Source organism: Ornithorhynchus anatinus, chromosome 9, assembly GCF_004115215.2.
Source record: "Ornithorhynchus anatinus isolate Pmale09 chromosome 9, mOrnAna1.pri.v4, whole genome shotgun sequence".
NCBI lineage: Eukaryota > Metazoa > Chordata > Mammalia > Monotremata > Ornithorhynchidae > Ornithorhynchus > Ornithorhynchus anatinus.
Window position 1 is genome coordinate 13,909,024 of NC_041736.1, and position 25,264 is coordinate 13,934,287.

At 39.2% G+C, this 25,264-nt stretch overlaps 1 protein-coding gene across 1 annotated transcript in view; it reads right to left on the reverse strand.

The window, feature by feature from the left end:
* The window catches only part of TTC21B (tetratricopeptide repeat domain 21B), a 49,307-nt gene that overhangs the window by 6,778 nt on the left and 17,265 nt on the right, over positions 1-25,264 (reverse strand). Inside the window, 15 exon segments of the mRNA XM_029072112.2 lie at positions 2,223-2,447; positions 4,213-4,408; positions 7,070-7,231; positions 7,409-7,559; positions 9,527-9,608; positions 10,648-10,758; positions 11,641-11,829; positions 14,530-14,636; positions 16,206-16,344; positions 16,852-16,962; positions 18,609-18,681; positions 20,187-20,425; positions 21,552-21,776; positions 23,295-23,452; positions 24,840-24,969. Of these exon segments, the coding sequence (XP_028927945.1) occupies positions 2,223-2,447; positions 4,213-4,408; positions 7,070-7,231; positions 7,409-7,559; positions 9,527-9,608; positions 10,648-10,758; positions 11,641-11,829; positions 14,530-14,636; positions 16,206-16,344; positions 16,852-16,962; positions 18,609-18,681; positions 20,187-20,425; positions 21,552-21,776; positions 23,295-23,452; positions 24,840-24,969 (2,298 nt within the window).

Here is a 25,264-nt window from a genome sequence, read left to right on the forward strand (position 1 = left end):
CACCTCACTACTCCTTCTCCAACCCAGCCCACGCACTTCGCTCCTTCAGTGCTAACCTCACTGTGCCTCCATCTCGCCTACCTCGCGGACGACCTCTCGCCCACGTTCTGCTTCTGGCTTGGAACAACCTCCCTCCTCAAATCTGACAATTACTTTCCCCCCTTCAAAATCTTACTGAAGGAACATCTCCAAGAGGCCTTCCCAGACTAAGCCCCCTCTTTTCTCTTCTCCCATTCCCTTCTGTGTCACCCAGACTTGCTCTCTTTGTTCTTATCCTCTCCCAGTCCCACACTTATACCCAAATCCAGAATTTATTTCTACTAATGTCTGTCTCCACCTCTAGACTTTAAGCTCGTGGCATGGAATATGTCTGTTTATTGCTGTATTGTACTCTCCCAAGTGCTCAGTAGTGTTCTACATACAGTAAATGCTCAATAAATTCGACAATGAATGAATGAATACCTTCAGTTTCATGCCTGGATGGAAGTTTCCCAATTTCCAATAAGTGTGACCAAAACCTATGAAATCCATCTGATATACCCCATTGTTCTATATACATGACACTCCTTAGCTAGGTTCTCCTTTTTTGTAGTCAGGGAGAGGAATGGTAAGCCATCATTTCTACTTTTCCAGAACTTCATTAAACTTAGAGTCCACTTCCCCAAATTTTAAAATGATAGTGAGATATTCCATCATCATGGTAAAATGGATTATTGAAATGTGATTGTGAAAATAGACTAGCCCTTATTATAGTAAACAAAGCACTTAATGAAATTCTGACCTAAGTCGAGGAAAAAAAAAATCTGTAGACAAAAGGTGTTCAAAGTATTGCCGAAGTGCCTGAAATTATGCCCCAAAACTGCCTTCAGGATTTTCTGCCTGCCGTGCAGGCAGCTGCCCTATTTTACCTTAATTAAATACTGATGTTTATTCAGCTCTGCTAAAACAAGCTCTTTTTAATAAGAAAGATGCATTTCAAATGAGGAATTCCAATAAATAAGCCAAATTAAAACCTGGAAATACTACGTGTAAAATGTTTTACACGGCATGTTTTACTATAAGGGAATAGTAAGCAGCTGCAATAATTTTAGTGTTTTCTCCTTTAAGTAGAGCTGCAATTGATATTTTTCAGCAATTTTCATTAACTCTGAGATAGGCTGGATAATGAGATGCAGACACTTGACATTCCACAAACATCTTCAGCAACTACTTTATCCCCACAGCTGAAACTAGAAGCTGCATAAATTAGTACCTAAATGAAAATACTAAACAACATCTGCAGTTGCATTTCCTTTTTTACTCTCAAAGGTAAATGACTAAACCTCCCGTTTTCCAGCAGCATGGTCTAGTGGATACGGCATGGGCCTCGGAGTCAGAAGGACCTGAGATCTAATCCCAGCTCTGCCACTTTTCTGTTCTGTGACCTTAGGCAAGTCACTTAATTTCTCCGAGACTCAGTTAACTCATCTGTAAAATGGGGATTAAGACTGTGAGCCCCCTGTGGGATAGGGACTGTGTCCAACCTGATCAGCTGGTATCTACCTCAGCACTTAGTGCATAGCACTGTTAGTAAGCATTAACAAATACCATCATTATTTATTATTCATGTTCGGGAAAAGAAGCTTTAGAAACAAAACAAGGACACGTAACAGAAAAAACAACCACCACCAAAACCTTGAAAGGAATCAAATTTTTCCAGTCAGCTGCAAGTACTATAATAAACTGGGACAAAATGCCAGTCAACTCTCATGTACAACTTCTTATGAAAGGGTCTGTCATGGACCCCCAACAATTTTTCAACGTTTTTCCAGCTCTACTCAGGTTCTGAGTTGCCCAAGAACAATGTAAACAGACAGTACTGTTCTGGAATATCCATCTAATGAAGTACATTAAAGCAGAGGCTACAAGTAATACCTGTAAATTTATGCACACATCCATACATTATTTATCTTAATGTCTCTCTCTCTCTAGAATATAAGCTCATTGTGGACAGGGTATATGTCTACCAACAATGTTGCATTGGTACTGTCTCAAGTGTTTAGTACAGTGCTCTGTACACAGAAAATGCTCAATAAATATCACTGACTGGGCGGGGATTGGATCTACAAAGTATCGTACTACACTATGTCAAGTGCTTAGTACAGTATTCGGCACAAAGTAAGCACTCAAAAGAATTCCACACTGAGTATTGACCTTGAGTAGACAGAGAAATTATCACTTACCCTATTATGACGTAGACATCTTTTTAATAGTTCACCTGCCATGTCATATTTTGCAGATTGAATATATATGTCGGCAAGAAGCAACCAACTCTTTTCAAATTCCTCAGCATCGATAGGATTCCAGTTCATTTTTGAAATGCGTTTCAACTGGTTTCTGGCTCGTGGAGTCTGTTTCAAGATCATGAATGCTGTGGCCATTCCCAAAAGTGCGGGGACGTGATCCTTCTGAAATGAACATTTAATATTTAGATTTGGGATTTGAAAATTTGATTTTCTGAACAGGAAAGAGAAAACCTCAGACAAAACATAGCAAAAAATCCTCCTGTACTATAGAATACTAGAGTGAACAAACAAGAAGTTCATTCAACTGTATTTATTAAACACTGTGTGCAGAAAACTACTTTCTGGCTCCATCACTAACATAACGTTTGAGTGCTGCAATCCGTTAATATTAAATATCATTGTAAATGCCCTCATGTACATAACCCTGTGCTAGGAACTATTCAGAGCAACTAAAACACTGGACATTCTAAGAGTCACAGTTGTAACAGATTATAACAACACTAGGCATATGGTTATAAGCTTTCTCAGTCCCCCAAACCTGTTCAACTTTCCCTTTACAAAGCTGTCCTCCCTCTGGGGGCCATCTTCAAATTATCACGCACCCCAGGGCAAGAATCTTAAATGCTGCCAATCTCACCATGTGACACACGATCCAACATTTTCAAGATGGTGGGCAACATGGATTTGTAGTTGCTTTTGGGGCAGGGGGCCTGGGGTCACCTACAGATGCCCAGTGGGGGTGGTGAAGTGGAGGCCAGGGTTGACTGGGGAGAGGATTAGGTGTGATGCAGGGAGCAAAAGCACAGATTGAGTCAGAGAGGGTCTGGATGGGAGGATGCAAAACTGGAATAGCTGGCTACCTTATGAACTGGAGGGAGTTTGCCTGCAGAAAGAGAAGAGGCCAACAGGCTGCAGCTGGCAAGGCAAGTCCAGCACCCCAAAGTGACTACTTTCCAGCGACAAGGCCAGTGGATTCCACTCTGCAGCTTGTCCAGCACCAAGATGTCATCCTATACATCCCCCGGGCTCCTAGTTCCTCTGTGCCATCCTCCAGTCCTCCTTCCCTTGAGGGAGAACTGAACTTAAATCCCTGGCCACCCACCCACCCACCCATTGTCACCCAGAGGGGAGAGCCAAGACCAGACCCTTCAGGTCCAGCCCCTGAATTAAGTGGCTCTTGGTGCTTAAAAAACAAACCCCAAACCTTTTTAGATTATTTCTTTTATAAGGAGTGAATGTAAAGGACTGCTGAGGTGTTGATAGAGGAAGGTGGGAAGCAGGGACTTGGCATATGTGTGGCAGCCATCTTGATGAGGTCTCCATTTAAGGGTGTCACCTTCAATGTGCCAAGAGGTGGTCATCTTGGGAGGGGAAACTACTCCTAGTACCAAAGTTCAGCACTGTGGGACTGAAAAACATTATCAGATGGAACAAATGCTTCCCTTCACCATGAGTTTACCGTCTCCTGTGTGCCTTCTATTTGACCCAGGACTACAGCCGCAGGCTCACCCTGCCTAGTCTCTACCTTGAGGTAAACCAGAGTGATACAGTAGAGAAACCTAAGGCTGTGGGATAGGAAAGTACGACATGCTAAATTGGGGTAGTATATTGGATGCTTCCTGGGAAAGGCTAGGCAGGAATGGTAGCCAAGAACAAATCTGAGGTGGGGAGGACTAAAATTAACTTTCCAAATGAATAGGAATTAGAGTGGGGAAATGTCTTAGTGGTGGGGGGTTCATTTTCTAAAACTTGTTTTCAGATCAATGTCCATGCTACATTAACACTGTCTCTTTAAAGATGTGGTACAATTTTATACATTTTTCACAAATGACCCAACAATTTCAGCTGATTCAAAAAGATTTCTAAATTGCTTTATAAGGATAATATCCAAAAGCACAAGTTAATGAAATGAAAGAAATCCACTAACCTCAGAGGTTGCTATTTCAGTAAAGGTGTTTAAGGCTCGCTCAACATTAGACTTCTGTTTGGTTGCCATTAGACAATAATTTTCCATTATACGAAGTTGGACGTGTCCTTGAATGGTTTGAGGTTTCAATTCTTTAAGGAGTTTTTCTGCTGTTCTCACTGCTAACTGCACGGATTCCTGCTTTTCTGAAGAATTACTAGATGCAACACCCCCCAACAAAACCCACAAAATTAATTCCTTTTATTAAATATAGTTGAATGAGGTTGATATTGGGCCCCCAAATGCTACCTGGCTTTTATATTATGATAATCATTTGAAAGAATACTTTTTAAATAAGCAAATCTTTATCTCTATATAAAGCTATATTAAAGATTATATCAGACTTGCTCTTAAATCGTTTTTAAACTAAAACTGCCCCTGAAGCCATGTGAGCCCTGATACACTTAAGTTTAATTTAAACTTCTCCCATTCTGTGGAATTGCTACATTAATTTCACATCTTGAGCTGTGAGATGATATCTTCAGTCAGAAGATAGGTAAAAATTTTAGTGAAAGGATATTAAATGACTAGTGACATGAGGTCAATCAATCAATTGGATTGAGTTTCTATTGAGTTCAAAACACTGTACTAACTGCGGTAATAAAGCACTTGAGAGGGAGAACAGCAGGAGGGAGAACTGCAGCAGTAAGGCATGTTGCTTGTTCCCTTCAAATATAAAAGAAGAAACAAAAATGTGCAAATACAACAGAAGGAAGAACAAAGGCATATTATAAACAGGTGTGGCAAACACCATCCCTAAAATGAAGTAGCTCTGTAAACTTCAGATACACTAAAATAAGCACTCATCCTGAGAAAGCCTGGAAACATCAAGGAGAACAACATTTCAAATACCCACAATCAATTATCAGTGTTTACTGAATGCTTATCTATGCACAACACGATAGTAACCACTTGGAAGAGAAGATCACAGTAGAGTTGATAGGTACTCTTTAACAATACTTACAAAAGCAAACCACAAATTTGAAAACTCAGATAGGATAAAACAAATGCTAAGTGAGGACAATGAATGCCCCTTTGCAAAATCAACAGCCAGGATACGGATCATAATTGCTAAGTCCTATCAAACAAAGGCATGGTAGGTTTCATCTAAAAGAAAAGACCCACAAAAAATTAAGCACTCCAGAGATTTTTTTTGGAGATTACTAAAAGGAAGCACATTATATTGTGAGAATCAAAAAATGTCTTTATTACCATACAGCCAAACGGAGCTAAACTGAAATAACAGAGAAAGTACATTTCCATTATATGGGTATCTCACTGAATATGCTAAATTGTTCTGACCTCTAAAATATTTAAGTCCAACACTTAGATTATTTAACTTAATGTGTATATGGAAATCAAAAGAGTTCTTTGAAATTAGAATAGCCTAGCAGTTGTTTCCTGGTATATTGAGAACATCTGTTCAGCTGTTCTGTTTCACTGTAAATTGACATCTTTCCTACCCAAAGTTTCTCTGAATTATGAAAAATGATCTTTTCCCAGAAATTTCCCCCAGTGGGTTTGAACAGTAGTGGATATGGGCAGTTCTCATATTAGATTTTATGATCTTGGCTCAAATTGGGCTTCCATTTTATTACAAGACCAAAGGACTGGAGATGTTTAGTACACTCAATTCTGCTAAAACATGTTTCTGCTATGTGTTCCGAACATTTTTCCAATAATGCACATTGGTCTGAATACAGCACAATTTGGTGGGAGAAGAAACAGTGTGTACACACCCCCGCCACCCCCATACTCTCAAGATTATAAACACAAGTTTTCCTTAACATGGGACTGTGCCAGAATGCAACCCTTTGTTATCAGAGAACTGGGTGAATGTGCAAAAAGGTGGAACAGATAACTTTTTGGGCCATTTTGTTTCAAATGCTGGCTAAATTAATGTCCAAGAGGTTGTCAGTGGTAAAATGACCACTAATAATATTGAATTTAAGATGCGGTACCAATTTTGAGGGCAGGGACCATGTCTCCTCACTCTATTGTACTGTACTCTCCCAAGCGCTCAGTTCAGTGCTCTGCACAAAGCAAGCGCTCAAATACCGTTGATTTGATTAATTTAATCTTTGGTGACAGTGAGTCAGTTTCCATTCTTATTTCAATGCCGTTATTTTAAGCTTATTTAATTTCCTGGAAGAGATACTCTGATCATTTGTATTCCCATCCATACACAGAAGCAGCGTGGATTAGTGGAAAGAGCACGGGCTTGGGAGTCAGAAGTCGTGGGTTCTAATCCCGCCTCTCCACTTGTCAGCTGTGTGACTTTGGGCAAGTCACCTAACTTCTCTGTGCCGCAGTTACCTCATCCATAAAATGGAAATTAAAACTGTGAGCCCCACGTGGGACAACCAGATTACCTTTAAACTCCCCCAGAGCTTAGAACACATAGTAAGTGCTTAACAAATACCATTATTATTATTAAGCGTGTAGTACAGTGCCCTGCTCACAGTAAGCGCTCAATAAATACCATTGAATGAATTACAGTTATTAATGCCAAGCACTAATATTTTATCAACAAGAAAATACTTTCTTGGATTAGTTGTGTAGGATCTAGAGAGTCAGGTCAGCCGGATACTACAGTTTGCCCTGTCCTTTCTCTAGATTGAAGGCCAGTTTTCTAAATCAGAAAATACTTTCACCAGTGACCTAAAATTCAAATCCAATCTTTGTTGTCTGTCTGAAACACCAGCAAAGTCCAACTAGTCTATCACTATGCTCTGTCTAAAGCTGTATCTTCCCCTATTCCATATTCATGCTACTCCCGAGGTATGAAAAAGGACACGATGATTCTAGAGTTACTCACCCTAGGTCCCCATCCAGATTTTCAAAGACTTCACCCCCAATCGTTTCATTGTCCGGGTTCAAACATATTTCTATCATGTTATAAATGGCATTTTGGCCCCAATCACTGTCTTTCCTGGCTTTATTAAAATGGCGAAGAGCATCATTGGGTTCTCCAGTATACCTTTTGGATTTAAAAACAATTTCAAAAAAGTTAGTGAATTGAATGAACTTTAAAATTAATTTCTATATCATGACTATGGTATGATCATAAGTATTTGATGACACCCATATTACCACACAAAAAATGGAATTCTAATAAAAAAGCTTCTAAAACATCCACTTAACCAATTAAACATACCAAAGATACAGTCCTTTACAGTAGTGAAATCCTGGTTCCAGTTTTGCTCTAGAAGAGTGTTTCTCAGCCATTACAAGAAATCTTGGAACCTCTTCCAGTTTTCCAGCTCTTCTTAACAGATCAATTAAGCGAGAGAGTATCGTATAATTATCTAGGAACATAAGGGAATATTCAGGAGTTGAACAGAATTAGATTTTATGTACTAACAGGTTTAAGTGTACAGTTTAACCTCAGACACCCTATTTGGAATTCACAATGGGAAAACGTTTGATTTGGCTAGTGAGCACTCTTTGCTTCTCTCAAGATAATCCCAGGGGCTAGATAGCATGACTGAAGCTTCACTCCTTTCTTTCAGGGATCAGCCCCTCCTTTCTCAGTAATTAACTCTACCATATGACTTCCAAATTGCTTTTTAAAGAGTCAAATACCTGGGGAGGCTAATAATAAAAATGTCTCCCTCTATTGGGTTGCTATCTTCACAGAATAGTCCAGTAACCAGGCTGAATCTCCTACCTCAATCTCTGGCTCAAATGTAAACAAACACAGCCCTCCTTGAAGTGGGGGCAAAGCCAGGGGTTCAGAGCTGTGAACAGGGAAGAAGGAAGGAGGAGTTTGAGAACAGAAGGGGGATTATTGGAGGCACTGACTTCCCTGGGACTTCATAATGTCAGCCTTTTTACTGAGCTGGGGGAGGCGGGGGCACGGTGCAGGTGGAGGAAGCAGCAGCTGCTTGACAATTAGTTACTCCCCTAATGGGAGAACAAGTTTTGGACAAGTCAAGGGATTTAAAAGATTCTAATCAAGACAACATCTACTTATTAGTCTGCACTTATGATACAATATATATCTGAAAGTAATCAGCTGCATTTTAAAAAGACCCAACTTTTCAGGTATCTAGACTGAAGAGCTTCTACTTTAACTTGAATTAACCTACTTTAAATTCAGCCTTGGAAATTTTAGCTCGGCGGCTAAAATTAATATCTCCATTCTTTATAATCAAATTGGAGATATCGATATTAATTACCTAATATTAATGCAGGGACAAACTTCCTAGCATGGGAGGCTAGTTCAGATCTCTTGGAAATGCTTAAAGCTTCTGGCCTCTGAAGTGCATGCCAGAGCCAAACGCTTCACCCCAGCTTTGGCTTGAGCATGTCATGTGAACTCAGAAATCACATCTAGTAATTACTGTTGATAGTTCCCTTTCTGGACCCCTTGATAATTTCAGAATATTCAGGGTCCTGGCTTAACACTTGGACTTTTCCTTTTTTAAAAAAATAATACTTGTTAAGCACTTACTATGGGCCAGGCATCTTACTAAGTGGTGGGATAGATACAAGTTTTCAGGTTTGATACAGTCCCTGTCCCACAAAGGGGTCACAGACTTAATCCACACTTTACACATAAGGTAACAGGCACAGTGAGGTTAAGTGACTTCCCCAAGGTCACACAGCAAACAAGTGATGGAGCTGGGATTTGAACACAGAACCTTCTGACTCCCAGGCAGAACTTAACTGACTCTTTAGGAAAACCCATCCAGCCTCCACTGAAATGGGGAAGTTTAGCTCTCACCATCTTTCTCTCTGGTAAAGGGAAGGGATAGGGTGCATTATTACCAAGACATAGGTTAGGTAATACTTGAAGTCCAATTTTTCACTGGGAAGTGATGTATTCCAGGAGTGGATTATTTAAGTGATAATTCAAAGACATAACAATAATGATGATATTTGTTAAGCACTTACTAATTGCTAACCACTGTACTAAACAGTGGGGTAGATACAGATTGGACACAGTTCCTGTCCCACCTGGGACTCACGGTCTTAAGTAGGAATTGAACCCCCACCTTAGAGATGAGGAAACTGAGGCAGAAAGAAGCCTGACTTGCCCAAGCTCATGCAGCAGGCAAGTGCTGTTGTTTGGGATAAAACTCAGGTTCTCTGAGAAAGAAGCCATCGGCATTGAAGAGAGCCAAAGTGGTGGCTTTCTGGCTGGTTAGTTCTTTGCAGCCTGCCCCTCCCAGGCCTCATTCTTCCACCAGTCCCCTAAATTCTGTCCCTATTTCATCCCCCTGTTCACAATGAAAACTTGGTACCTCGGTGACTAGTGAACACAACACACCTGGTTGGCGTTCCAAAAGCTGCTGAAAATGAAACACTGCTTGTTCGTAGTCTTGTTTTCTGAACATGAGATCAGCCATCATCTATAAGGGAAATAATCATTGTTCAGTTGTTTAAAAGCATTTCCTATGTGAATTCAATATGGTGTAAACCCAATACAAATAGGAGGTAAGTGTCAAGTCCTATAAATAGAAACCACTTTACCATCCTGAAACATACAGTGTGAAGTTGACTGTAAACTTGTTATGGGCAGGGAAGATGTTTGCTAACTCTCTTTTATTGGACTCTGCCACACACTTAGTATAGTGCTTAGTATAGCTGCTTCCCCTATAGAATAGGGGAAGCAGCGTGGCTCAGTGGAAAGAGCCTGGGCTTCGGAGTCAGAAGTTATGGGTTCGACTCCTGGCTCTGCCACTTGTCAGCTGTGTGACTGTGGGCAAGTCACTTCACTTCTCTGTGCCTCGGTTACCTCATCTGTAAAATGGGGATTGACTGTGAGCCTCACGTGGGACAACCTGATTACCCTGTATCTAACCCATCGCTTAGAACAGTGCTCTGCACATAGTAAGCGCTTAAATAACATTATATAGTGCTCTGTACATAGGAAGTGCTCAGTAAATACCATTGATTTGTTGATTTGAGCTCCCTTTAAAAGAATGGGAGCTCTGCACAGACAGCAGATTAGTGAGATGTGGAGTGATGAGAAATTGACTCATTGTAAAATGGTATGCTACCCAGAAAAATGGCTTAGAGGTACAATTTAAAAGGAGGAACAAGGGTCTGAAACAGAAATCAAAACAGCAAGTTGTACCACTTTGGAGCTATCACAAAGAGTGACTGCCTGCTCAATTTAGTCCCTTTCCAAAGATGATGGTGGAGTTTGAAAGAATTCCATCATTTTAGTAAACCAAGAAAGGTTTTGAATACAGTTGGAATTTAAACATAGCAGGGTTGTGGGTTTTAAGAAGTTTCTTCCATACCAATTGGGAAATTAACCCTTGATCTGCTCATTGGCATTTTGAAAAGTTCCTCTATGCAGAGTTATTCTGCCTGATCTACTTTAAGTTTACATGAAAAAGCAATATTTTTGTAAAAAAAATATTCACTAAAAGATTCACTTACCATTGTAGCAGCTTCATTATCTCGGTCATTTTTTAGCAGCAGCGCACATTGTCGTTGGCAACCATCAGGATCATCTTGTGCTAAATATAAGCGTGCAAGTTCCAGCATTACCTGTAAGAAAAACATGAATAAAATAACATTCATAAGATCAAATATGTAAATTTCCTCCATATTATCACCCCTGTTTATTTTAAAAATTGTCCAAAACATGGTGAAAATTAATTACATTCCAGGTGTATAATATGGAAGCAGTAAACTGAGGAAAACAATATGAGGGGCATCTCCAGGGATCAAAACTAACGTTTTATCCATGAAAGCAATTATCAGGGCTTCAATATGAGTTTCTCTATATTCAACTAAGATTTTGTGGAAAAGGGATGTAGTTTTCTGATTATATCTGCTTATAACTACCTTTATTTTATCCTGAAAGTCTTTGGTTAACTATGATTTTAAGAATTAAAATCGATAATTCTAGAATTTAATAATGTATATCTCTTCAGTTCTTATAGTCAGCTTCATTTGTTTCAATCCAGTTTCATATTGCTGAACCAAGAAAAGAAGTCAAGAACATACACACTGTCATGTTGACTCCTTATGCCAAATACCCAGATCCATACCCCTAGATTTTCGAATACCTGCATGGGTGCCAGAAAGATTTTTAACCTCTGATTGATACATTAACAGAATACAGGAAACATGCTTAAAATCAGGGACTAGAGATACAACTGCAATAAACTTCTGAATTTTTCCACTCATATCTATTTTCTGAGATTGAGCTTCTGCGCATTTTAATTGAAAAATTTGAGTTACGCTGCCAGTATTTTTAATGAGGACATCTCTCCTAATCGATCTTTTAGGAACACTTGCTTTTCTTTCTCAAGGATGTATTTTGGCTGGGTTTCGTCTAAGTTGATAAACAAGATGGTACGAATTTAACATTTGCAGTCATTACGATGATATTTAGAATCAAAGGTTATTTCTAAAGGAACTGACCTTGTTATCTGTATCCCAATAAACAAGAGCCTCTTTGTAAAACTTAATTGCCTTCTCAAAGTCTCGTTGAGCAGCAGAATGTTTTGCAAGCTCTGCACAAATTTCAGAAGCTAACTGTTTCTGGGTGGGCACTGCATCCGGCTGCTCCATCTGAACCCGCTTCAGTATCCTGGCTTGTAAATCCCGAGCCTGGGGAAAATAGTGACAAGTATAAGGGTGTCGAAAAGTCAAAAGGCAAGGCAAATAATACCCAGAAATACTTTTTGAGATACAAATGATAAAATACACACTTTAAAACCATCAGCTTATATTTTAAAATAACACCGAATAAAGAATCTTACAAGTTACTTCAGTCCTAATGTCAACATATTTGAAGTTTATCTATTTATTTATTTTTATTTTTTAAAAAGGGCAGGAGTCTTAGAAGTATTGCATGACAGGAAAAGAAGCAATGTAGAATTTATGCTTAACTTTACATATATTCCTTAAAGCATCAGTCCTAGCCCTGCCTGGATAATTACAAAAGTTGTACTCTTCCACCACCCACAATGAATTCCATTTCATTATGATGCCATCTTTAAGTCCTTCCTTTCCAAATTCATAATAACTAAGCTAGAAAAACATTAGTTTGATCTTTTAAAAAATGGGACTAGCGGGTAATGATCTCTCTTTTCAGAGTCCCATCTGCCAGATCAGGGCCCTCAGTGACAAGATGGGGTCTGAATTTCTTTACTTAGTGCATTATCTTGTTTGTTCTTATTGATGTGATTTGCCCCTATTCTGATCTCTCAGCAAGCTTTGAAATCTTTCTGCCATTTCTCCCATTGGCATATTATTTCACCACCTTGAAGAACTTAATGTCATCTGGGAACTTTATAATTTCACTGTATAGTCCCTCTTGCAGATAGTTTTTGACATTTTCATAAATAATTTACAATTCTTCATCCAGAAGGGAGATTACTTACTCCTACACTTGGTTAACTTTAGTGGGGAGTTTTGCCAAAGGGCTTTCAAAAAAATCTAAATGTATTATGTCCACTGCTTCTTTATCCTCATACTTGTTTACTTTAAAAACTTTAGAATTATTGAAGCACGATATCCATTTACAGAAACCAAGCTGCCTTTTCCCACAGCATCGGGCTATATTACCCAAGTAACCTGAATCAAGACTTTCTGCTCCTCTCTGTGACCCTTAACTATCCTGGGTGTTATTCTACATTAAATCTTTTATTGCTTGACTGGGCAGCTTCGTCTAATTTCTGCATCAGGGTTTTAACCAACTATGCCTCCCACAACCAGAGTTGGGCTACCTAACATGCTTGTGAAGTAAAATGTACCAACAGGGAGGGGGTGATAAACAGGACTATTTCCAGCTGCCACTGATAGCTATGCCTGACCTGCAGTGAGCAGTTCATACAACCTCAGCCTCATACATTCTGAGAACTGGTTTTCACCTGATGTGCTTTCATTTCACAGATGTGCTTGTTAGGTTCCAACTCTGGTTATCTCACTGTGGATTTATTAAATCTAAAAAAAGAAATCAGTATATGCGTATTGTGTTGAAGTTGCTTTTCCTTCAATTATCACAGAAACTTTATTCTTTACTCCCTCTGGTAAAGTTTTGAAAAATATTACATAGATATGATGGGTAAAAATATACAATTTTAAGGTGCATTTGTGTATAGAATAAATATATCGATCTTCAAAATTTAGACATTTGACATGACAGAACAGTTTAATCTAGTGTCTCTGCAAATTAAATCAAAAGAAATCCCTGGAAATGGAAGCGAGACTATCAGAAGAGTTCAATCAAGAATAACCACGATGTTTCACTTCTCCAATGATCTGGGTTGCATGGAAGAATCTTATGAATACACATACACAATACTCTTGGAATCACTTGTTAAGAATGACAGATGAACCTTGATTCTGAGACTTCAAACCCATAGGTCATTTCGACCTCAAATAGTTATGTCCTGAAAACCCTTCAACAGTTGCCCATTTCTCTGAGCATCATGCAGAAACTCCTATTCGTTGGCTTTACAGCACTCATTCAATCCACTCTCTCCCTATCTATCCACTTTTCCTCTCCTGCTAGACTCCATCTTGCACTTTTCTTTTCTTCTCAAGCTAATTTAATCACCACGCCTCAGCCTCATTTCTCAGGCCTCCGACCCCTTGCTCATGCCTCTTCCTCTCTGGAACTTCTTCCCCCTTCAAATCCACCAGACCACTGTTCTTCCCAATCTTAAAGCCCTTCTAAATTCACTCTAGCAAACCTTTCCGGATTAATTTCTGTTCACATTACATCGCTGCTACTTCAGCACATTTCTTTTATATGCCCAATTACTTAACCACCACTTTTATACATATCCATTGTTTCTCCGATTTGGAAATTCATTTAGTGTTTGTCTCCTCTACTAGTTTGTAGCTCCTTGAGGGAGATCTACAAATTTTGGTTTCATTGATCTGGTTCCCTTTGATCTTCTCCTATTCCTCCGGTTGCTCCACACACCCACCTGGAGTACTACTACTTAAGCATTAAACATCCACTTTTCTTCCTCTAATTTGTAAATTATTTCGGTGGCTGACTCCTCACTAGATTTTAAATCCCTAGTGGGTTGTTAATGTTTCTACTGACTCTCTTGTACTCTCCCAAGTGTTTAGCACAGTGTTCTACACTCCTACTTATCTGTCCCCAAGTAGGACAGAAACTAATTATCTGCATCTGTCCCAGCACCCAGAACCATCCTTGACACTCAGTAAGTGATTAAATACCACTTTAAAAAATTAGTTACTATTATTTGATTGACGTATGTTTACTTTTCTGCAAACAGCAGAGCAGGTATTGTGCAAGCTTGCACAACTTCTACATTATTTTTCATTTACCTGCTGTAATGAAGAGATGGCTTCATCTGGTTTTTCCATTCTGCTATAAATTTTGGCTAACAGAACTTGATAACGTCCATCCTCCATTAGGGCAGATAGGTCATTTACTATACAATAGTTAAAATATGGTGAACAAAATAAATGATTAAAGTTAGCATTCTGAAGACACCTGAAAAACACATACCAAACGCTTTCAAGTTAACTTTGACAATACTGAGGGAGGATGTACAACATCCTTCCCTTACAAACAAACGGGAAGCAGTGTGGCCTAATGGAAAATGCAATGACCTGGGAGTCAGAGGACCTGGATTCTAATTCCGGCTTGACAACTTGCCTACTGTGTGACCTTGGGCCAGTCACTTAGCTTCCCTTGTGTCTCAGTTACCTCATCTGCAAAAGTGGGGATAAATATCTGTTCTCCCTCCTACTTACAGCTTGGTTCAGTGGAAAGAGCCTGGGCTTCGGAGTCACAGGTCATGGGTTTGACTCCCGGCTCTGCTACCTGTCAGCTGTGTGACTGTGGGCAAGTCACTTAACTTCTCTGTGCCTCAGTTACCTCATCTGTAAAATGGGGATTAATTGTGAGCCTCACGTGGGACAACCTGATTACCCTGTATCTAACCCAGCGCTTAGAACAGTGCTCTGCACATAGTAAGCGCTTAACAAATACCAACATTATTATTACACTGGGAGCCCCATGAGGGACAGCGATTGTCCTACCCAATTACCTTGCATCTAACCCAGTGCTTAGCCCATAGTAAGACCTTAACAAATACCACTAAAAAATTTCCAGACAGCCAAATGCAGAAAATAATTTAGTCCTGTCTGGAGTTAGGGAGATGAATACATGATTTTAGAAGATTTCTTTCTAACTTCAAGAATACAAAAATTATTCATAACATCTTTTCTATCAAATGGGTCTCCAGACATCCATTCAGAACATTAAGGAAATAAAATTCACACTTAAGCAAAACAAATCATGCAAAAGAATTCCATTTGCATTTCAAGCTTTAATATGCTTAATAATCTCATTTTGTATTAGGACAGGAATAAACTAATTCTTTGGAATGCAGGAACTGTTTCATGCATTCACATAAATAATCATGATGCCAGAAAAAGGGAAATTATAATGGTGCTAAGGATCTGAATGGCGGTGAAGTAGTCAAGAAGGGAAGACTTACGACTATCAAATAGAGTAAACCCAATACTCTCTGCAGTTCTGTGACATAATAAATATCTAGACCTCAGGAGGAAGATATTTTTTTCTGGGTAAACCAGAAACTTAGTCTTGGTTAGAATTTAGATTTATTTTTTTTTTTGAGGATTTTGTGAATGTCTGAAGTTAGGGGTTCTCTTTTTGGTGCTCCCCTTGGTACACAAGTGTACAACAGGACTGAAATGCTTAACAGGAATATACGGCCTATAGGTAGGACTCAAATTTTCTGCAGCAAGAATTCATACAATCAGATTCCAAGGATGTTAATTTTTGCACTTTTTGATGAAAACTATATCCTTCAGAACCAGGACCTTAGTTTTTCAAATTAATTATGTTAGTGCATGTATGTATTTTTGTGGGTCACTATACAAGAAATCTTTGATATGAGTCAAAAAATACAAACTATGCAAATATTTATTAACCTGGCTTTTTAAAAGCATATCAAGAAAAGAATGTATACCAGGCTCATGATCCAAAGCATGCTGAAGAACTTTCTCTGCTTTTTCATACTGCCTCAGTTTCAGCAGGAGCTCAGCAAGGTCATGGCAAAGGACACTCTGCTTACCATTTTTCAGGGCAGCTTCATAGTAACAGATAGCCTAAAAAGAGAGAACAACTTAGGGAGGAAGCTACTTTGTATTCAACATAATGTACAAGCAAAAAGCAAATACAGCTACTGATAATACAGCTGAACCCTTTTCGGATTCCATATCGCCAATTCAGAATTGTGTCTACAGAAGTTCAAACAAATATTTCCTCATATAAAAATGTACTCTAATTTAAAGGCAACTGGATTATGATATAAGACTGTTAAATATTTTCCTGAGTTATAATACTTAAGATGTAAGTCTACAGTGCAAAAGCCAAAACTAATGAAAAAGAATATATGCAAGACAATCCTCTCAGAATATATCTGCTCCACCTACACAGGGAATGGAAAAATTGTATGTGAATAAATGAGTATTTCTTCTGAGACATTTGCATCACCTCAGGAGCTCATTTCCACTTGTGAATGTGGAGGCACAATTTTGCCAGCATCAAGAATGCCTGAGTGATCCATAGGGCTCAGTAAATCTCATCCAGTAGGTTTATTCCATGTTATTTACCTTTGAGTAGTTGTGAGTTTTGACTAGGGCTTTTCCAATTTTACTGGCCAGAGTCCCATCTTTTGGGTTTCTTTTCAGGGCCTGTTCATATACCTCTATGGCTTCTTCAGGCTAAGATTATTAGAACAAAGACAGGCAGTGAGTTTGTGATTTCAGTGGGTAACCAAAAAAGCTACTATTTCTGAGACCTCTGAGTTTAGACTGCTTTATAAAGATAATCTGGCTAAAAGCAAAATTTTAGAGCCAATTTTCTGAATGTGGCATCCAGCAGCCAACATTGTGACCCTTGTCTTTTCCAGAATCCCACCTGATCCCCAATCACCAGGTCTTAAATTTATCACATATGAAAAAGCCTTGTCATTTCTGAACACTCTCCACTGAATCCCCCAGGGAAGTGTGGGGAATGGGTAACATTAGACAGGGGAATCACAGGACAATTTGCAAAGAACTCCTTAAGAGTAAGTCTTCCCAGTGACAGACAAAAAGTCATACTCAAAGCTTTAATTAGCTTTTGAGATTGTCACTCTAAAAGTAATTGCTGAGGAAGCTCCATTTCATGCTTCTGACATCTTTTCAATTTAAGATTTTCAATTGTGAGAATTTTGAAACTACTGTCTTCATTAGTGTACCTGTCATCCATTTTTTTTTCAACATTACTTTTACTGTGATAGCACATCTGAACAATTTTCAGGCCAGCCCTGGTTACCTGTAACAAAGCCACCAGAAAGGGGGAGCGATGAGGTATGGCAGCCCCTGGCCTGGGTGGGAACTGGGGCTTGTGTCAGGTACCACAGCCGACTATTTGCATGGCTTTTAAATTCACACTGCCACTGCTGAGGCTTATACAGCAATTCCACATCCTTCAACCACTCTCCCTGGCTTTACCTGGATGGTAGGGGCACAGTGGGAGAGTTGAAATCACAACCCAGAATGTGGAGGCTGGGGAGGCAGCAGGGAATAGGCTGAACTCTTAATCAGCCTCCACAAATAGTGACCACCACAGCTGCCTCTGGGCCCAAAGACCCATAGTCTTAAGTGCTGGATGCTCTTCTTACATTTCAGAGGTGGGAAGGATATCCCTAGATGGCAAGCTTGATGTGGGTAGGGAAAAATGCCTACCACCTCTGCTTATACTATACTCTCTTAAGCACTTAGAACAGTGCTCTGTACACAGAATGAGCCCAGTAAACACCATTGATTAACTGGGAACCCAAGACTGCCAAATATTATGTTGGCATTGGGGAACTGAACTTGGCAGACTATACAGCAGTTCTGGAAGCCCAGCTCACATCCAGCCCCCTTCACCTAGGCTCTTCGGGTGAACAAGAAAGGCAACACAGCCTAGTGGAGAGAGCATAGGCCTGGAAGTCAGAAGACCCTGGATTCTAATTCTGGCACCGCCACTTCTCAGCTGTGTGATTTTGGGCAAGTCACTTAACTTCTCTGGGCCTCAGTTACCTCATCTGTAAAATAGGGATTAAGACTGTGAGCCCATGTGGGACTTGGACAGTGTCCAACCTGATTTGCTTGTATCTATCCCAAAGTTTTGTATAGTGCCTGGCACATAGTAAGTCCTTAATATATATAAAAAAAAATACAGCAACAACTTTTGGTTACCAATGCCTGGTAATTACTCAGGTAGTAATTATAACTTCTAAAATGTATTTTAATTTTACTGCTCATATAACTGCCACAAGGTAATTATGACTCCCACATGCTTAAGTTATTTGAAATTCAATAATGCTGAATATTCTTACCTCTTGAATGTTCATGTATGCATCCCCAAGAAGAAGAAATGTATGGGAGTTAGGCAATTTGTCCACCAGGTCTCTGGAAACAAAGACAAATTGTGGCTGAGCTACTAATTTGTCAAGTAAGATCCCCCCCAAATCACTCCTCTGACCCCAAATATAAAAAAGGCAGTTGACTGGATATCAAGTTTGCAATCGATATGGCAAATAAAAAACAAGTGTGCCCTTTCAGAATGTTACGTGATATAGGCAATTTTCCATTAAAAAATAATAAAATAGTTGAATGAGAACCAACCATTTATCATTGCCACATTAAATTGCAATGGGAATTGAAATCTATCACTGGGCCAAGGTTCTAGGTTGTTTCACAATGTAGGTAACAATGGATGGAAGCTTAAAAAGTTTAATATGTGATTTTCAAATGTATCTATTCATTTAGGATCATGTGGAGCCAGCCAAGGTCCCCGGAGTTTGGAGGATACAATTTATTTGAAACAGTGTGAAATTTGACACAGCTCTCTCTCCTGTTAAATTTGAAAATCCATCCCATTAATGAGGTACAAGTCTACCTGCTGAGCTATCCCAAAATAAAAGGGACTTCCACTTTGAAGACATATTTTAGGCTGAAATATTTACATTCTAAACTTTTATTATAGCTTTTAAATTGAGATGGAATACAATTTGCTCACACTTCATTTACGTATTATTTGTATAGATAGATATATTTTAATAGTGATAGAATTATCTCCTGAATGAGGTGTTGAGCTGGGGAAGCAGAACTACAATAGAATAAAAAAAGCAAATTGTAAAAGTAGGAGTGGAGTTGAGTTGGGATTTTAAAGTTCATCGTTAGCTACTCCAGCGAAAGGGCAGGACCAAGAGGGAGGTGAAGTAGCAAATGGGGAAACATAGTGACAGAGTATAAGTGGGGGGGAGAGGGGAGAGCTAAAAAAGTGATCTGAGAATAGAGGTAAGGATGAATTGAAGTGGGCCTAGAAGGACTGATCATAAAACTGATGAGTGAATTGACTCACGGTGGAATTAAATGAGGTCAGGCTAAATGGGGAAAAGAGGAGTATAAGGGCACACAGGTGGAGAATAGGCAAGTAAAAGTTGGAATGGGCAGCAGTTAAAGGGAAGTAGGAGTGTGGTTGAATGAGCAGCCAAGGAGCCTTAAGAAAGTGGGAAGTGGTGGCTGCAGTATGGGGGAGTGAGGAGGAAAGGTGAAGTGGGGAATTGAGGGAAGGAAAGAAATAGCGAAGTGAAACGAGGCTTAAGTAGCACAAAGGTCTTGTATGAATTGTAGGTAGGGAAATGGATGTGATGATATGGTTGCTGCTTTTCATAATCTCTTTAATATAACTCCTCCAGTTAAGTCTTGCCCTGTCAGTTTAAACTCATTCACAGAAGCCCCTGGGAAGGGCAGCCGAGAGTTTGGAGTGAACCATAGGAAATAGTATAAATTCCAGGAGAACCACAGGGAAGGAGAAATACCTGGAATTTATCTGCTACAGGCATTTACTTTAGGGCCAAGTGTGGTTTATTATGACTGAGTTTAATCTATACAAGTCTGAAAAAACCAACCTGTAACAGCTGGCGTAGAGCTTCTTTTCCTTTCTGTGCTGAAGATAAATGTGTGCCATCTTCTCTTTGGCTTCTACAAAATAAGGCTGATCTGGTGAAACATTTCGGAGCATGGTTAAGGCCTGTTCAATGTCCCCTTGAGCGAGGGCTAGGTCTGCGTTAGCAATTGTAACACGGAGTTCCTCGGGTGTACCCGAAAATTCATTGATGGCATCTTGCAAAACTTTTGCTGCTTCGTGCTGTGAAAATGAAATAAAATTATTTTCTCTAATAAAAATGTTTCCTAATATTTAAGCAAATGCCTTAACATTTTAATTACCAAATAAATACTTAGTTTACTATGTAAATAATGCTTTATCAGTGCCCTGCAAGCATAAAAGTTAGTTACGATGAAAGTTTCTTGAAAGGGAAGGCAAATTTTTTTTTGAATGATGCAAAAATTCTGAGAGTAGATCAGATATACAGAACTCTCTTCGACGTTTATTTTCACACAAGCACCGGTTCTCCTCCACACCACTGAGACGACACCACCCTGGCCCGCATTTTCCACCCTGAAAAGCAGCTGCAACGCACCCTCGGCATCTCCCCCTTTACCACCCTCCGCCACCAACCAACCAAGCCAAGCTGCTTCCCCAGGGACTGGCACCAGCTCTCCAGACTTCATACCTCATCCTGTCTTCCACCACCCCAGTGGAAAAGAAAAACACCCCAGCATGAAGGTTCCACAAAAACCTGGGAAGAGTGCTGGCTGCTGTAGTGGTTTTTGTGGCTACGAGGTTGTCTTCAACTCTTGAGTACCAAGGAACCAAATTCCGTTTATCTAGTCACAGCACTCTGTCTACTCATTTCATTTTAATTTTGTGTATTTGTCTGTGTTGTGCTTTATTGTTTCATCATTCCTGATGTGTCTAACTCCAGTTCCTTCTCCCCACTTATACTCTTTAGATTATGAGCACCCTTAGGGATGGGGTCTACATCATTCCCAACTGGGCATTCTCTCCCAGTACTCTGCACCCAGAAAGTTCTTATAAATTCTATTCTTACTACTACAACACTCACCACCTACATTCTTTGGGTCCCAATGAAAATGCAAGTTTTCCCCTTACCACATGACCATCCTTTTTTTCTGGGATCAATCCATAAGAGTGGAATACCCTAGTTTCTCATAAAAGTCATTTTGAATATGCCTGCATCACATTTGTCACTTTCAAACACTTTAAAATACAAGTGGCAATAAAATAATCTTCCACATATCTTTCCTACATATATTAACCTTAGTACAAAATCCAGAATGCTTATCCTTATGACCTCCTAAGTATCTTTTTTACTGAATCAGTCAACTATTTCCCTGCTCTTTTGACATACCTGTTCTCCATTTAGACGATGGACATCTACCAATTCAAGAAAGATTGACAAACGACTATTTGCATCAATTTCAGGCGATCTGTATTTAGATTTTGAGGACATTGCAATTCTTCTCATCCCAGGTAAACTCATTGCTATATGTAAAGTTTTAATAGCTTCTGATATTTCTCCCATTTTCTTTTGGGACTGAGCTTTTATCAAATGATATAAAGGGTGTTCCCGTATCTGAAAGAGTAAATTTTATATTGAATTGGAGAAAGTGAAAATATCAGCAAAAATTACATTCAAGGATAAAGGGTTCATTAGAAATGACTAGATTCAAAAGCCATTGCTTGTTCAAGAAGTTCCTTTTCTTTCTGATTATGTTATTTATTAAGCATCACTAGAGACGGGGGTCCAAATCTATGAGGGAGAGAGAGCAAGTATCATCTCTTTTACAGACGAAGGAATGGAGGCAAAGAGAGACTGTGACTTGCTTAGGTCATACAGCTGACCCAGGTCTCCTAGTTCTCATCCTGCCTCTGGCCAGAAACACCTTCCTCCTCTAATCCAACAATTACTCTCCTCTCTCCCCTTTCAAAGCCTTGTTGAAGGCTCATCTCCTTCAAGAGGGCTTCCCAGGCTAAGCCCCACTTTTCCTCATCTCGCACTCCCTTCTGCGTCTCCCTGACTTGCTCCCTTTGCTCTTTCCTCACCCAGCCCCACAGCACTTATGAACATATCTGTCATTTTATTTATTTGTATTGATGTCTGTCTCCCCACCTCTAGACTGTAAGCTCATTGTGGGCAGGTGTCACTGTTGTTGTATTGTAGTTTCTCAAGCGCTTAGTACAGTGCTCTGCACACAGTAAGTACTCACTCAATACATAAGATTGAATGAATGAACGAATGAATTTGAGGTCCCATGTTTTTTCCACCAGGCCACGCTTCTTCCTACTCTGCCTTGGCCGTTTTTTCAAGATGATTTTCAGACCTCATTATTTCCTCAGATGGACAACATTTCAGAAAAGACTGCTGAAGAAACCCAGGACTATTTAATCATCATCTATTATAATTTCAGAACTTGGGAATGCTAAATCTTCTGCAAAAAGCACAGACTTCGAAAGCTGAGAATACCTCAAGTTGTATCCTCATCGTAAAGGAGGACAAGATGAAGATCACACATATTAAAGATTTGGGATAACTTCACTACACCACAATCCTTCATTTCTAAAAATCATATCCATTGGTTGCCCCGATACATCAGCCTCCAACCATCATAGAATGAGATATTATGGTCAGGCTTTCAAGATGGTTATACGATAAGTTTCCAGGGTGAGCTTTTGGGGAAATTTGACTTATCAAAATCTTGGAAAATGCTGTTCTATCTCAGGTAACACTCTTTTCCTTACTGAAATCGCAGCACACATTTCTCACTTTCTTTCACTCTAATTTTATCTCTTCATCCTGTGTTCAATACATATAGAAAGTGGGCTTCAGTTTATACACCAGAGTCAGCAAGAGGCCCCACAAGTGCAGAGACAAAAAGGAGTCCAAAAGAGAAAGAAGAAGAAGATTAGGGAGGGACGGGAGCCGAGTCTGAGGACTCCCTTACGAAAGGTAAAGAAAAAAGGGCAAATTTAAAGAATTCCTTAGTCAGAACATAACTTGGACCTAGGTTTATTTACTTAATAAATATTTTAACAATTTATATCAGAACTAGCCTAAAGTTTATCAAGCGTAAGTGATAGGTCTTATACTCACCTCAAAATTATAGCTCAGGCAGAGTTCTAGGGATTGAGAACACAATTTAAAATTATTTTCAGACAAATAAACCTGAGCCATCAGGAGATGTGCTTCTGCATAAGATGGATTATGTTCCAAACAATGTTTCAAGTTACTACTTGCAGCTGCAGCGTCACCTAATCAAACAAAATTTCAAAATAAAAAAAATACAAAATTCACTTTACGTATTCTTTTCCATTACTCAATGAATATGCTCTCTCTTCAGCTTTCAATTATTTTTCTCCTCAAGATAAGGGACAATCTGCTACATTATTTAAAACATGGAGAGTAACAATATATGTTTTAGAGCATAAATAGCTTCTATGCTAACTCATATTAGGATAAAGTGTACTAATATTATATAGAAAAAAAGAATCGGCTACAAAAACCCAAGATCTCAGTTTAATCATTTAAAAGACAGAAACCAAAACTACATTAGATTGTGCTCTCCCAAGTGCTTAGAACAGTGCTCTGCACACAGTAAGTGGTCAATACGATTGAATGACCAAAAACTACGAGTTGTTCTCTTCCTATCACCAAATGGGTTTAATCATGATTTGAAGAGGTAAAATTGATCAGATTGGATACTTTTACACAACGTCCCAAGAATGCATGTACTATATGTTTTTACTTTGGTTGTTCCGCATCTCAGTATAATCTGTATATAGGACTCAAATGACGTTTGACATGCATGTGCCCATTTATTCTTCTCTGGTTTTCATATTTTCTAAGTGGGTTAATCACCCGAAACAAGAGTAAGACTACTCAACACCCACCTTGAAGGACAAATATTCTGTAGACATTACTTTTGGCCTCAAATGACCTGGATTTGAAGCTTTGGTCTGAGGGTGAAAGCCTCTCTGATGGATCCCAACTCACATAATAGTTAACTGGACACATTAAATTCTGTTAAAACCCATTTGAATTAGCAAAGTGTGACATGCCAAAAGACCCTTTCAATTTTAGCATTCTATCTCCAAAAGTGGCAACAGAGATACTTAATGGCCGACCTCCTTTATATACACAACAGATGGGCACTGTATAATAGTCTATGTTTTCCTTCACACTCTTCGCTCATGGGGTTCAAAGTAATTTATAATCTAAAGATATGAAAACCTCTGCTAGTCAGCTCTGCCATAATGGGGGAGTTGTATAACAAACTCAGGCTTGTTAAAACTTGCATTATAGCTTCCATGCTGGGCATAACACTGTGTTCCTAGTCAAATATGGTCTTTTCAACACATCACGCTACATTCAGACAGAAGCATACTGTTGAAAGAACATTCCCTAATTCTGCCACGGCATTCAGTTGAAAATGTGACATGAAAATACATCTTTGGGGACTGGAGTACTTATTCTGGCATTAAAATGGTCATAAATATAAACTGATGTGAAGAAAAAAATCTTGTAATTTGGACATTTTATCCATGCCTAATATTTTCTTCTGTTTAAGATACACTGGATTACTTTACATTATTAAAAAAACTATATTAGAAAGGCTTCAGCTTTACAGATAGAAATTACCTGAAAAGTATTTCACTTTTGCCATTAGGAAGACAGCTTGCAGAAGACCTGGTACCATTTTTACCACAGCCTCCAGGACTGAGGCACAGTGACTGAGTAGAGGAGATGGTGGTTGGCCAGCACTTGCAGGCTAGGAGAATAAACAGATTAGTTGTTCGACTTCTCAGATAAATAAGCTAAGAGTCAGAGAGATTTAAATGACTATTCTCCCCTATTTTGCCCTGAATCTTCAATTCCACGGGATATATGGGACCTGAAGAAGTTCCTCCACTAGACTGTAAGCTCCTTGTGGGCATCGAACAACTCTATTCTACTGTTCTGTATAAATCTATCATATTTATTGAGTGCTTACTGTGTGCACAGCACTGTACTAAACACTTGGGAGACTCTACGTTCCCTGCCCAGAGTGATTTAAAGGGGGATAC